Source organism: Xenopus laevis, chromosome 8L, assembly GCF_017654675.1.
Source record: "Xenopus laevis strain J_2021 chromosome 8L, Xenopus_laevis_v10.1, whole genome shotgun sequence".
In the NCBI taxonomy this organism is placed as follows: Eukaryota; Metazoa; Chordata; class Amphibia; order Anura; family Pipidae; genus Xenopus; species Xenopus laevis.
In genome coordinates this window covers 17,684,024-17,698,173 of record NC_054385.1, presented here as the reverse complement: position 1 = coordinate 17,698,173, position 14,150 = coordinate 17,684,024, and the positions used below count along the sequence as shown (strand labels likewise).

Sequence of the window (14,150 nt, the reverse complement as noted above, 5' to 3'; positions counted from 1 at the left end):
ATTCGAAGTCGTAGTCGAAGGTCGAAGTAGCCCATTCAATGGTCGAAGTAGCCAAAAAAAACAAAAAAAGTTTTTTTTAATTTATTCCTTCACTAGCGCTAAGTAAATGGGCCCCTGAGTGTAAGGAATACTTACCTCCACCTCCGCTCTGGCGCTGCTTCCTCCGCCGTCCGTAAATGAATTTAATATCCCTATAATTAATTGTAACCTTGATGTTTGCAGAATGTCAAGCTGTGGGGATGTTGGAGTAGCAGTTTTCGGCTGGGCCCACACATTTGACTCTTAGGGGGCTTTATCAAAGTCTGAATTTATCTAAATATTTTCTGAAAAAAACTCAGACCAAATCCGCACAGGTTTTTGAGCTTATTTATTAACACACTTTCCAAAAATTTTGTTTGCGGGGAAAAAATCCGAAAAAATCTTAGAAAATCCGAGTTTCATGATTTTTTCGGATTTTTCATCCGAACATTCTGAATTTTGCCCGAAAACTCAGAAAACTTCGGGGTATTGCCAAAAATCATTGGGACTATTCCCATTGACTTATATGCAACCTCGACAGGTCTGAGATGCCGGATTTTCTGATTCTGACTTTTCCATCCTCTGGGTTTAATAAATTCCGTTAAATTCGCGATTTTTTAAAAGTCAGATTTTATATTAAAAAAAAAAAAAATCACAGATTTTTCTTGTATAGTAAATAACCCCTTAGGTATTCCTAGGGGACCAGCCCACAGTTTGAGAACCTTTATCTTACTTTGCACATTGAACAACTTTTTCAATTATTGGATCTCAACAAATAAGTGTCACTAAAGCAACATGTAGGCAAATTTAAAGGTTTTATTGCGGGTGAGGTGCCAGTAGTCTGAGATGTATACAGTGCGATTGCAAAAGTATGTACATTCAAACGTAATGTATATCCAAAACATATTTATAGTTGGAATTAGTCAATGAATAATGAACAGTGGTTCCTAGTGGATATTCTGAGATAATTTGTATTTGGGTTAAATTTTTTTATTACTTGTGGTTTTTGAGTTATGTAGCTTTTTATCCAGCAGCTCACCAGTCTGGTTGCTAGGGTCCAAATTACCATAGCAACCATGCATGGATTTGAATAAGAGACTGGAGTATGAATAGGAGAGGCCTAAATAGAAAGAGGAGCGATTAAAAAGTACCAATAACAAAATGTGTAGCCTTACAGAGCTAAAAAGTCAGAAGAAGGCAAAATAATTTAAAAACTATAAACAATAAATAATGAAGGTCAATTGAAAAGTTGTTTAGAATTGGCCATTCTATAACATACTAAACGGCATATTTATCAAGGGTCGAATTTTGAATTGAAAAAACTTTGAATTCAAAAAGACCAACCGAAATTAAGTCGAAGTTTTTTTTTTTTTTTTTTTGGTATTCAGTATTCGGCTGAATTTGAATCATGTGAATCGAAGGAATAGCGCATTCGATCAAATTCGAATCAAAGTCCACCAATTGACTCTAGGTTCTAGGAGGTCCCCCATAGGCTAAAACAGCAATTCGTCAGGTTTTAGACGGCGAATGGTCGAAGTCAAATTTTTAAAGAGCCAGTACATATGTGAATATACGGTCATGTGACTCGTAATTAATCCCCGTGTATATGTGTTCAAGCGATTAATCAACGTAATTGTTCATTCTGTTGTTTTTCATTGGTTGGTTTTGTTTTAATTGTTTCAATGTATAACTGGTGGCACTGTACACTAATGAATATATAAAACAATCTTCTGCTGTGCTTATTTGGAACTTTGTGAACATTTGTGTGATGGTGGCAAAAGAAAATCTATTTACTGAGACAAAGTTCATTATTCTTGGTGCCTGTTTAGACTAACTGTCATATTGTTCGATTTCTATTGTTACTTTACAAGGTTATGCGCATTGTATATTATGAGGGGATAATGTGACAGAGAACGCCATTGTGCCATACCGGTACTTCTCAGCAATAATATTATGTCAGAAAAGGTTATCAATCAGTGTTTAGTAAAAGTTACTTTTACTGTATTCAGGCATGCATCATGCAAGAGAATCTATTAGCTGGAAAACCATTATCCAAAGATCTGGCAGACCCATTTCCAGTAAAGCCCTATTTAACCCTTGTCGTGTCATGGATTGGCACTGGTGTAGTGAAAGTGCCATCGATTATGGAGCAGATTTATCAAGGGTCGAATTTCAAATTTAAAAAGTTCAAAATTCAAATTAAAAAAGACCAACCAAAATTTATTCTAAGTTCTTTTTTTTTTGGCCGAATAGGTCCACTTTCGATCAAATAGGTCCATATTCAATCGAATTCGATTCAAAGTTTTTCCAAAAAAAACCTTCGGTTTTTTAAAGTCCACCAATTGACTCCATATAGGTTCTAGGAGGTCACCCATAGGCTAAACCAGCAATTCGGCAGGTTTTAGGTGTCGAATGGTTGAAGTCGAATTTTTAAAAAGACAGTACATGATACATTTCGATTTTTTTTCAAATTCGAATCAAATTTAGACTATTCCCTTCGTCGAAATACACAAAAATTAGCTTGAAATTCTAAATTTTTAATTCGAATTTTCACTTTGACCTTTGATAAATCTGCCCCTACATGTTTCCAGGTGGCTATTTGATCTATGTCATGGCTTTTTCTTTGAAATATGTGGCGAGACAGATCCGAGGGGATATTGGACAGATTTGCTTTTCTATGTTAAAAAAGACTCAGTTCTGTGAATGTTATTTAAGTTAGCATCAATTAATTTTGCCCAAAATATGTTTTTCTTTTGTGAAAAACTTTCTTTTTTTCAGTAAAAGAAAATTATTATGTAGATTGAATATACAATATTTAACTCCAGCCTCTGTATTCTGTAACGCTATAACATAACAAGACCTATGGGAATGGTAATAAGGCATAGTGCCCAAAATGCCAACATTTTAGTAACTTACCCACTTAGGTGGAACATTTGTGTTGGTGTAATTTTGAAGGTTGCTTTTATGCTTTTCATTTTAAGATAAATGGCAAAAAATTAGCAGAGGAAAGGAATTCTGTGGAGTTTTATTATCATGGCAAAGCTCCAAGAACAGATCTTTCTTGCACACAGACAGGACATGTTCTCTGTTAGCATATTTGATTTCCATCATCCTTCACCTTTAAAACACACAATTTATTATTTTCTGAGAAGGGTCTTTGCAACCATGTAAATCAATAATCAAACGTGTAAATCAATAATCAAATTGTTTTATATAGTTGAAGCCTTCAAAAAGGACCGTATTTAGTGACACAAATTCGTGGTGCATTTCCGCACAAATTAATACGCAAAACTGCAGCGACAATTTGCCAGGGAGAAATTCGGCACACCGGAAAAAAAAATATTGACTCACGTCAAAATTATTATGACACCCAGTGACTTTAATGCATTAGGGCCATATATACGCACATATAAAAATTGACGTTCGTGTCAAAATTGACACGCGTCAATATTATTTTGAAGCCCATCGACTTCAATGCGTTCCGTGAATTTTTTTTACAGTTTTGCAAATTTTTCAGTTTTGGGAATTTTGCGGTAAATTCAAGATTATTGAGGCACAGATAGGCCCATCACTAACGGTTTACACATACCTCCTGCTATAGACACAGCAGTGTCTTTACACAAAATTAAAAGGTAGCTTTCAATGTAGGAATAGTAGGCTGAGACATGAAAGATACTTTTTTTTATATCCCTGTGGCCAACTAGTCACCCAGAACTGCTGTTAATAGCTCAGACAGTGTCTTAGGCTCACTAAGCGCTGAATTTGCGGTAGCGTCCGCTTACATCGCAACACTTCAGCAGGCATAAATTCGTCATGACAACTCTAATTCACCAAGATCCGAAGTTGCGTCCAGGGCGCTGAATGCTGGCGAAGTAGCGCTAGCGTTACTGTGGCAAGTGAAGCGAAGTTGGGCTAGCGTTGCCTAATTTGCATACGCGGGAAGTAAGAGTTGAATGGACGTACAAGTTGCAGCCAATACATTACACTACACAAGCCCAGGGAACCTTAATAAAATAAAGTTATCATATTGCCCTACACATGTGCCCAGTGTATAGTTTATGTGCCATATGTTAGGAAATATAGGGGGGAAGCTGGGTACCCCAGAGAAAATTTAAGCTCTTTTTCAGCCTATCACCCTGAAAAACGAAAAGTCCCCAGTGTTTTTTGGGAAAATTTTTCAACTATTTTTTGAGGAACTCCTATCTACTCTATTGCACTTCGCCTCGACTGAGGTGGTGAAGGCAAGTCTGGCGCAAGAGTTAACGTTCAGTAAAATTCACATCTTAGTGAATTTGCGTAGCTACGTCCCTTCGCCAGAGCGCAACTTCGCCAGGCGTTAGGGAGCGAATTACCACAAGAGTCTCTCTCCTTCACTATCAAAGTTACACCTGCGCCGTTAGTAAATCAGCGAAGTAACAAAATGACGTAAAGCTGGCGATTTTCGCCAACGTTAGTCACTTCGCCCTTTAGTGAATCTGCTAAGTGATACTGACACTTACTATTATGCAATACTACTCTTCAAAATATTATAGGTCATGTTGATCATTTTTCTCGGTTAGGTCTGTTTTTGTAAGTAATTGTTGCTTGAAGTTCCTAAACCTGACTGTTTTGCCAACCTGACTGAACTGCAATCCTATAAGAACTAGCACTAAAAACTAGAGAGCTTCTGATAAGGTGGACTACAAACTGCCAAAAAGCCATAAGTCTACCACTGGACTGGACACTATACTCTTACTTTTCTAGTTATTCTGTTTGGTTGCTCTCCAGGTCCCTCCTCTCAGAAAACATGTTCCAAGACCTAACGAGCGTAGCTACAATTATGTATTAATGGCTTTAAATGATAAGGCTGGATCTGGCTGCATTTATGGCCTCAGGGACACAAAGGAGCTTTATCCATCTTAAGCAAGGGTTGAAAATCTCTAATATTTGGAGGCACATTTATCAAAGGTTCAAATTCATGTGAATTTTTTTGAAACTCCTTTAAATTTGAATATACTCGAATTTTGATTGGGGGAGGGGGTTATTTAATAAAAAAATCAAATATCTAAAACTCGCACAAATTTTACTGACTCCAAAACTCGAATCGAATTCGAATGAACTCAATTCTCCGCAAAAAAACCCTCAAATGTCAGGAAGGCTACTTATGTCCCTGGGCCTCTCCCATTGACTTATACGTGAACTTAGCAGGTTTTCGGTGGCAAATAGTCGAATTTGAGTTCTTAAAGGGCCAGAATATGATCACTCTAAATTTGAATTCGAATCGAGTTTGGATAATTCACAATTCGAATTTAAGCGTTTCGACCATAAAAAAATGTTTTGAAAAAATTTGAATATTCAATTTGACCCTTAATAAATCTGCCCCTTGGTGTTAAGGCCAGGATTTATGTATAGCTCTTAAAAAATCTTGTATTTATTAAGATGTGGTGGGCTTTTTACATCATATTAACACATGATTTATGAGTTATTGTCTTTTTCTCTGTTAGGTCAGTGACCAAATGATCTTGCTGCAGAACTGCTGGAGTGAACTCTTGGTGTTTGACCATATTTACAGGCAAATGCAACACAGCAAGGAGAACAGCATCCTTCTAGTAACTGGCCAAGAGGTAATCTACAATCACACAATAACGAAATGCTACTACTAGATCCATTATATCAAGGATTTTCTATACTATAAACAAAAATAGATACCTTTTAAATGTTTTCAATGTACACATAAGGATTCATTTGGATACGGGGCCTCATGATTACTCGATAAAGTTGATTTTCTTTTTATGGGTATGGATCGGTTATCTGGAAACCCATAATCCAGAAAGATCCAAATTACTATGCTATAGGCTCAATTTTAATAAAATAATTCATTTTTAAAAATTATTTATTTTTTCTTTGTAAAAAAGCTGATGTTATCTAAGATATAATTAATTATTATCTGTGTCACTCCATTCTATTGGGGTTACCTTTGATTTAACTTTTATTATGGCCTATTATGGTGTATTCTAAGACAATTTGAAATAGGTTTTCATTTTTTTGTTACTATTTGTGGCTTTTGCGTTATTTAGCAGCTCTACAGTTTGCTATTTCAGAAATCTGGTTGCTAGGGCCCAAATTACCCTAGCAACCATGCATTGATAAGAGACTGGAATATGAATAGAAGAGGACCTGAAAAAAAAAGACGAGTAATAAAAAGTAGCAATAACAATACATTTGTAGCTTTACAGAGCATTTGTTTTTTAGATGGAGTCAGCAACCCCTATTTAAAAATTGGAAAGAGCCAAAAGAAGAAGGCAAATACCTGTAATTAAAAAACTAGATAAAAAAAATGAAGACGAATAATAAAGTTGCTTATATATGGCCATTCTGTAACATACTTAAAGTTAACTTACAGGTGAACAACAACTTTAATTTTTAAATGTTTTTTATACAGACTTAAGGTGTAGAGATCCAAATCTACTGAATTACTCCTTATCCAGAAAACCCCAGGTTCTGAGCATTATGGAGAAAAGGTCCCATTTTGATTGATAGACATTCTAGCATTTAAACGTTTGACTTTACAAGGTAGTAGAAAAAGTTGATCACTACTTTGCTGTAGTAATGCACAATTCCTTGTACATTAGGGACACACTCAGACAAAAGAGCAAGAAGAAGTCCAAGTAAACCCTTTATCATGCATCTTAGAGCCACCCAATTGAATAGAGTGCAGTGCACAAATGGAGCTACGGCACAACAAACTGATTCATCCTCTTAGCACGCCAAGGAAAAAGGGTGCACCAGTTTTCTGGAAGGAGCACTTTCACTGCATTCATGAATGAGCTCTAAGATCATTTTTCCTTTTTTTCCATGCCCTACCACATAATTTTATTAACAGGTGCCTGCAAATAGTGCTTTGTGTTACAGCAATCACAATATGGAACTGTGTGTTTATTTTTTACCAGCTTATTTAACAAAAATGTCATTTCTGCAGTCTAACCTTTATCGTTCAGAAGAAGAATCACTATGCTGGTATAAAAAAAAAAAAGAATGGTATTTTCCTTTTACAGTGGCATCGTACAATCTATTTTCATGTAAGCTTTGGAGGTTATCTCTTCAAAACCTGAAATAAAGAAAATAGACTGCTGCAATTCAATATAGAATAGTTACTTTCCCTTGTCAAGGTAAAATAATATTTATGTATAAATGGACAGTATTCCCCCTTGTTCAACACAAGTGCAATGAATAGGAACATACTTTTTGCCTGTTGTTTTAATCACAAATAATTAACCTTGGCTTAATTAGCTGCTTTAAAAAAAAAACCATGTGCATGGCTAAATGTCTAAATATCTGAAATATTATTGGTTTGAATTTTTACATACTGTAGTAGCCTATTAAATTTGGTTGAAAAAGACAGGCACCCATAAGTTTACAAACACTTTCAAAATAGTCCAAACATACAGTAGATTCAAATACCAGTGGAACCTTAACAGAGGTTACTTCAAGATGTTACCCAGATAATAATACCCAGATCAATAACTACTAATAGTATGAATGAACCACTCAATAGTACCTTTATTGGTAGTTAATCCAGTTATCCGACTGGTGTAAATTATCCTCATATGTGAAGATTTGGCACAGCCTCTCATAAACATAAATCTGCTATGCGTTGTTGTAAAAGGAAAACAACAAGTAAAAAAACAATTCGTCCATAGTGATGGGCAAATTTGAGGCGTTTCACTGAAAAATTTGCGAATTTCCCACGAAATTCGTGAACCGGCAAAAAATTACACAGTACACAGTTTTTTGGCATTGTTGCTTCAGTAATAAGCAACTGCAATGGGTACTGGCCTTCTAGGTATGACTTCCTTAGTTACAGTTCTCATGTCTGGCCCTAGCACATGTTGGGTACATGCCGGCCTGCTCAGGCAGATGCCTCGTTTCAATTTTTGTTGCTTGAATTTCGTTATTGTTTTTATACAAAAGGCAGAAACAATGATCTTGTGGAGAGATACACAGTGTCCAACAAACACAAGCAGGGAGGGCTTTGTCAAGTGTTTCAGCAGCCCTCAATAGGGGGAACAGCAGGACGAGGAGCACTGCGATTCTCAGGGGAAGAGCCACATCCCCCATCTGTATTTACAGAAAAATCTGTGAGAACCGTCTGTGAAAAATATGAGTTTTCTGTCGTAACCAGCCAAATTCACAGGAGCAACTTTAGTGGGAAAAATGCATGAAGGTTTAACACATTCTCTCACAGCTACACGGTCACAATCAATACGAGGGCTGCCATTAAGGGTTTAGTGCTTAGGTTAAAGTTAAACATCGTTCTACAGTATTGTATGCTAGAGGGTTGTTATAATTTGAGGGTTTTATAGCAGCATGGCTAAATGTTAGTTCAGAGTTCTGCCCAGTTACCAATGGCAACCATTCAGCAGTTAGTCTTAATCGTCTAAAGCCGTGGTCCACAAACTGTGGCTTGTGAGCAACATGTTGCTCCCAACTCATTGGCTGTTGCTTCCAGTGGCCTCAAAGCAGGTGCTTAATTTTGAATTCTCGTCTTGGAGGCAAGTTTTGGTTTCATAAAACCAGATGTACTGCCAAACAATCTTCTGTAGGCTGCCAGTCCACATAGGGGCTACCAAATAACTGCTCAAAGCCCTCATTTGGAAGCCCCATGCTTGTGTTGCTCCCCAACTTTTTTTATATTTGAATGTGGCTTAGGTGTAAAAAAGGTTGGGGACCCCTGGTCTAGAGCTGCATAATAGGCAAAGTGAACGTCTGGTTGGATGCTGTTAAAACAGTTTTACTTAGTATCATACTGCAGTTCATAGTTATAATCATGTTTTCCTAGCAATCTAGGTATGTGTGTGTCTTCTTCATTAATAATCTGCTAATAATTAAGATATACACATACATTAACTTCCTCATTAATCCCATTTAGTTTTGACACAGGGATAGCATTCTCTTTACCTTTTTAATGGACATCAATTAGTTGATTGTAAGCTAAGCCATGTTTTTTTCCGTCTCTCTCTCTCTGTTCATTTATTAGTATAACTGGAGTGCCAACTTCATGTTTAATATACCTGGAGGACTTTAAATTATAAAGGTAGATCTACTTCCATCAGAAGCAAGATAACACAAAAATAAAGTCCATCTTGCTTACAACCACCCAGTTCTTGGAACTACAGCTATCTATATTCCTACTTATATGTTCATTCTAAAGGAAGCACCACATTAATTTTATTGACTGCTGTTTTTAAGATAAATTATATCCTTCTCTCCCTTCATTTCAGTTTCCCCTCTCTTGTTATACTATCTGGCTTTCTTTCTCAAACCAATTCTTTCACTGCTCTTCACTTCTCACTCCTTACTGTACTGCTCTGTATTACTTATCTTTCTAATTCAACCATTTCTTTTCTTCTCCTGCTTTTCAAATCATTGATGTATTGAACACCTATTCCTTATTTGGTCATGCCCTTTCTATTCTTTCTTTTTTGGTTTACTTATAGCAGTGTTCCCCAACCAGTAGCTTGTGAGCAACATGTTGCTCTCACTGACCTCAAAGCAGGTGCTTATTTTTGAATTCCTGACTTGAAGGCAACTTTTTTTTTTGCATATAAACCAGATGTACTGCCAAACAGAACCTTCCATAGGCTGCCAGTCCACATAGGGGCTACCAAATAACCAATTTATTTGGTTGACTTTTTTAATGCTTGTACTGTTCCCAAACACGTTTTACATTTGAATGCAGCTCACGGGTGAAAAGGTAGGGGACCCATGACTTATAGGATATGCTCTGTGGCTCTGTGGATATGCATATAAGTAAATAAAAAAATTAATATGGCCTCACTTTATTCTTTTTTGTATTCACTACTAAGAGACTTTAAATTTGTTAGTGCAGAAAGGCAAGAGGCACTTGCTACAATGCCAGTGAACAGCTTTTCCAATGACTGACAATTTTGTTAAGCAATAGACTTATATAGACTTGGAGATATTGAGCTTCCTACAGAAGTTCTGCTCCATCATCAAGATACGCAGTGCTCCATAAAGCACTGCGTATCTTGACAGCGCTATATAAATAAATGATGATGATGATGATCATTTGTTATGTCTCTCTTCAGAAACTTTCCAAACACCAACCTGTTTTTTAATTTTCTGGGGTTTTAGGCTTGTCAGCATTACAAAGACTTGACATACAAAGGAATTATCACTCTCATTCAATTTTTGTCCCTCTTAGATGCATTCAAACATCAGCTACATTTGTTATTGAAAAAATACAAATATGCAGAGAATGAATGTTTTGTACACTCCGTAATCTTTGTAAATTTCTTGCTGGGAAAAAGCATACCTGTGAAATTGCTTACTTACAGAGTTTATTAACTCAAAAAAAACATGAATTTCAGTGCCTTGAGGGCTGCCCTTCAGAGAATTGATTGGGGCATTATGTTTTCAGCTAAAAACACAGAACAGATGATATTAAATCATTACTGTTCTCAATTTATTCCCTTAAGGAGTAAATGTAGAAGTTTAACACAGAAGTAAAGAAGTTAATAGGAAATAAGACAAAGGCATTTAAAAACTACAAATCTGTTGGGACAGAAGCTGCATTTAATGAATATAAACACTATAATAAATGTTTTAAATCAGCAATCCGGAATGCAAAGAAAGGAAATGAAGAGTGCATTGCGGCAGAGGCTAAGACTAACCCCAAGAAGTTTTTTTAAATATATTAATAGTAAAAAGATGCAGGTTGAGAGTGTTGCTCCATTAAATAATGGTACCAGTATGGTTGTAACAGAGACAGAAAAGGAAAATGTGCTAAATCAGTTCTTTTCTTCAGTGTATACAATAGAGGAGTCTGAATTCCCAGGCTCACTTTATCGCTGCACTAATGGCTCAGCTCAATCTAGTCAGTGGCTGACTCAGGATATGATACATAAAGCTTTAAGAAAAATTTATGTAAACAAGGCTCCAGGCCTGATGGTATACACCCCCCGGTTCTAAGAGAGCTTAGTTCAGTTTTAGACCAGCCCCTATTTCTGATGGTCTCAGATTCGCTTTCATCTGGTATGGTGCCTATGGATTGGAGATAATCTGATGTCATCAGTTATACTTCACAATTAAAATTACAACTGCATTGCACAATCCAAATACATAGAGGCAGGTTAATTGGATCCTGATAAAATGGACCAAATTGTGTGTGAATGTGATGGGGAACTTAACTTGGAAGCTCCTCTGGGATCAGGGACAGTTTGCCCACCAGGCACTTGCCTAGGGCCCACCTAGTTTTAGGGGTCTTGCCCTGCTGATTCACACTGTCACCTGTGCCTCACTCAGCCCCTCCCTGCTCCCTCTGCTGCGGTCTCTACGACTCCTATTATCTCATGCAGTGGTCTTACTGGCAAGTCTAGTGTAAATGGAATGCTCTTTGGGCCACTTCTGCAGTGATCTTAATGGCAAGTCTAGGGTTTATGGAGTGCTTAATGGCCATTTCTGCAGTGATCTTACGGTCGTGAAATTCAGGTGCCAGTGGAATGTTTTGGGCTACAATATGTCATTAAATGGTAGGGTCAATGTGTTTATTTTCTGATACACTTTGTGCCTATGTTGCTGCCATTCCAAACATGGGAAAGGGTGTGTTTTTATAAAATTGGCAGTCTTTGAGGGTGTGGCCACAAAGTAGACATGGCCAAAAAATTTTTTCCACAGTGCATGGGGTCAAATTTGAATGATATATAATAATTTCAGGAAAAAAAATAATACACCTTTAGTATCATACATTTCTTGCGCTTATTAGCATTTTCTTTAAGAGCAATTGGTGGGCAGCATGATGGATGGCAGTGGTCAACAAAAGGGTCTTGATTTCATATTCCTGGGTACTCATATTTTCTCCTACATTACCAAAACATACAGGGACCTTATATTCAAAACGTACTGGGGCAGGGACTGTTCATTGAATCAGGGCCGGAACTAGGGGTAGGCAGAGTAGGCACGTGCCTAGGGCCCAAAAGCTGGAGGGCGTACCTCCTCTGTCGCCTACCCCATGTCTGGTATGCTCTCTCTGACTGTATTGTTTAACCGCGTGTTGACTTGCGATTCGGCGCATGCACACGTCCATTCGCGCATGAGCATCACGACAGTGATTTCGCGCATGTGCCCCGTGACTTGCTGGCGCCATGACCGGCCAGGTTGCCTAGGGTGCCTGGTCAGCGTGAGCCGCTCTGCATTGAATGGTTTGCAATATGGTCAATATAGATATAGTGTGTATATACTGTATGTAAATATATGTGTGTGTATATTATATATATATATATATATATATATATATATATATATATATATATATATATATATATAAATAAAATGAATAATAATTAAAATTAGTTTTTTTCATGTACACTTGTTAGTCAATGTTTCCCTTTTTTTTTTATTTTCAGATCGAAGTGTCTGCAATATCATCCCAAGCCGGTTCTACTCTAAATAACTTAATCCTGAGAGCACAGGAACTGGTGATTGTCCTACACTCCCTGCAGGTGGACAGACAAGAGTTTGTGTGTCTCAAATTCCTCATACTCTTCAGCCTTGGTAAGTAGAAGAATTACTTGTGCTTTTAGAGCTCTAATGCTGCGGAATAGGTAAAAATATAATACAGGTATGGGATCTATTAGCTGTAAACTTGTTATCCAGAAAGCTCTGAATTATTGGAAGGCCCTCTTCACTAAGTTCCATTATAAGTAAAATATTAAAGGTTTGTACTTGTACTCTATGGTAACTAAGCTGCATGAATCCAGATTGGTGGCAAAACAATCCTATTTATTGTTTAAATGATTTTCAGCTAGGGAGATCTAAATTATGGAAAAATCCCTCCAAGCATTCTGGATAATAGATCCTATACCTGTAATTGTACATATTACTGACCTTTGGTTCCTTCTCTTTTGTTTAAACAATCCTATTACGTTTAGTTAGTGTTTAACTGAATTTTTAGTAGACTTAAGGTATGGTGATCCAAATAAAAAACCCCAGGTCTATGTAGTTTCCGTGTTGCAAATGTACATACAGAAGGATCATGGTTCATCAAAAACCATCTTCCATGTGACCTCTTGCACTGAATATAAAAATGTCAGTGCATACTCCTAGGCTGATACCTAATAATATTGAATCCCTGCTCATTTGGCACTCGTGGGGGCTCTTGGTTTTGGGTTGCACCTCTGCTGTTTTCTATGCCTTTATCATCAACCCTCCATATGAAATGTTTATTTTATTCCTGAAACCTGATTTTGAATAAACTGCATATAATGAACACATTAGCCTTCCATTATTGCCCTTGATTTCCCTTCCTATTCATTGGTGGGTGAATAAACTGAACTCCCTGATGGATAGAACAAATGAGATCATTATTATGAAAAAGGCTGCGATTAAAACCAATTAAAAAGCAAATAAAATGCATTCCAGAGTCTGTAATTGCCTTTTTATTTGCAAGCGTTTATGTAGGTTAGTATTGTCTACATTGAAGCTCTGCGAATAATGCTAATTAGTGCATGGATGCTCTACAATGCTGAGAATTATACCGACGTACTGATTGGCTGTCTTTAGTGGGGTAAACAAAATGGCAAAAGCCTCAACATTTTGTGGGGCCCCAGAAGATTTATGCAGTGGGACAGTAAAAAAATATCCACTGTGCTCTTCAGATCTATTCTCCAAAGGGCTTAAAACTCAGGCATAATGTTTATAAGGGTTCAGTTAGTGGGGGTCCTTTACTTAGTGCAAAGTTAAAAAAAATAGGTGCAATCCATCATGTTTTTGTACTTTGTAACCTGCCCTACACTTTGAGAATGCAGCAACCTAAGCCAATTCTTGAAACTTGGACTTAAAGGACCAATAACCAATTTTTTTAAAAAAAAGATTTGTTTGTATCACTAGTAACGGCCAAGCCGCCAGCACTGCACCTAGCGCATTTCCAATTTATCTCTAGTTGCAGACCTGGACATAAATGCTTTTTAAATGAGCACTATGGGCCATACTTATGCTCTTCTTAGTGCTCCTGCATATGGGGTAAATGAGTCCTAGTGTTTACAGCAAGAAAGCAGCAGATTTAAAGGCAGTGCAGTTTAACAAATGCAATTTTTGGATGCAAATCACCATGTTTTGTATCTAGAATTCCAGTA

General features: G+C 37.0%; 1 protein-coding gene across 3 annotated transcripts in view; it reads left to right on the top strand.

Moving 5' to 3' along the window:
* Positions 1 to 14,150, top strand: part of nr5a1.L (nuclear receptor subfamily 5 group A member 1 L homeolog) — a 100,165-nt gene that overhangs the window by 68,164 nt on the left and 17,851 nt on the right. For all 3 annotated transcript variants that reach the window (XM_041571850.1, XM_041571849.1, NM_001097969.1), the window contains 2 exon segments: positions 5,502 to 5,621; positions 12,423 to 12,570. In XM_041571850.1, the coding sequence (XP_041427784.1) occupies positions 5,502 to 5,621; positions 12,423 to 12,570 (268 nt within the window).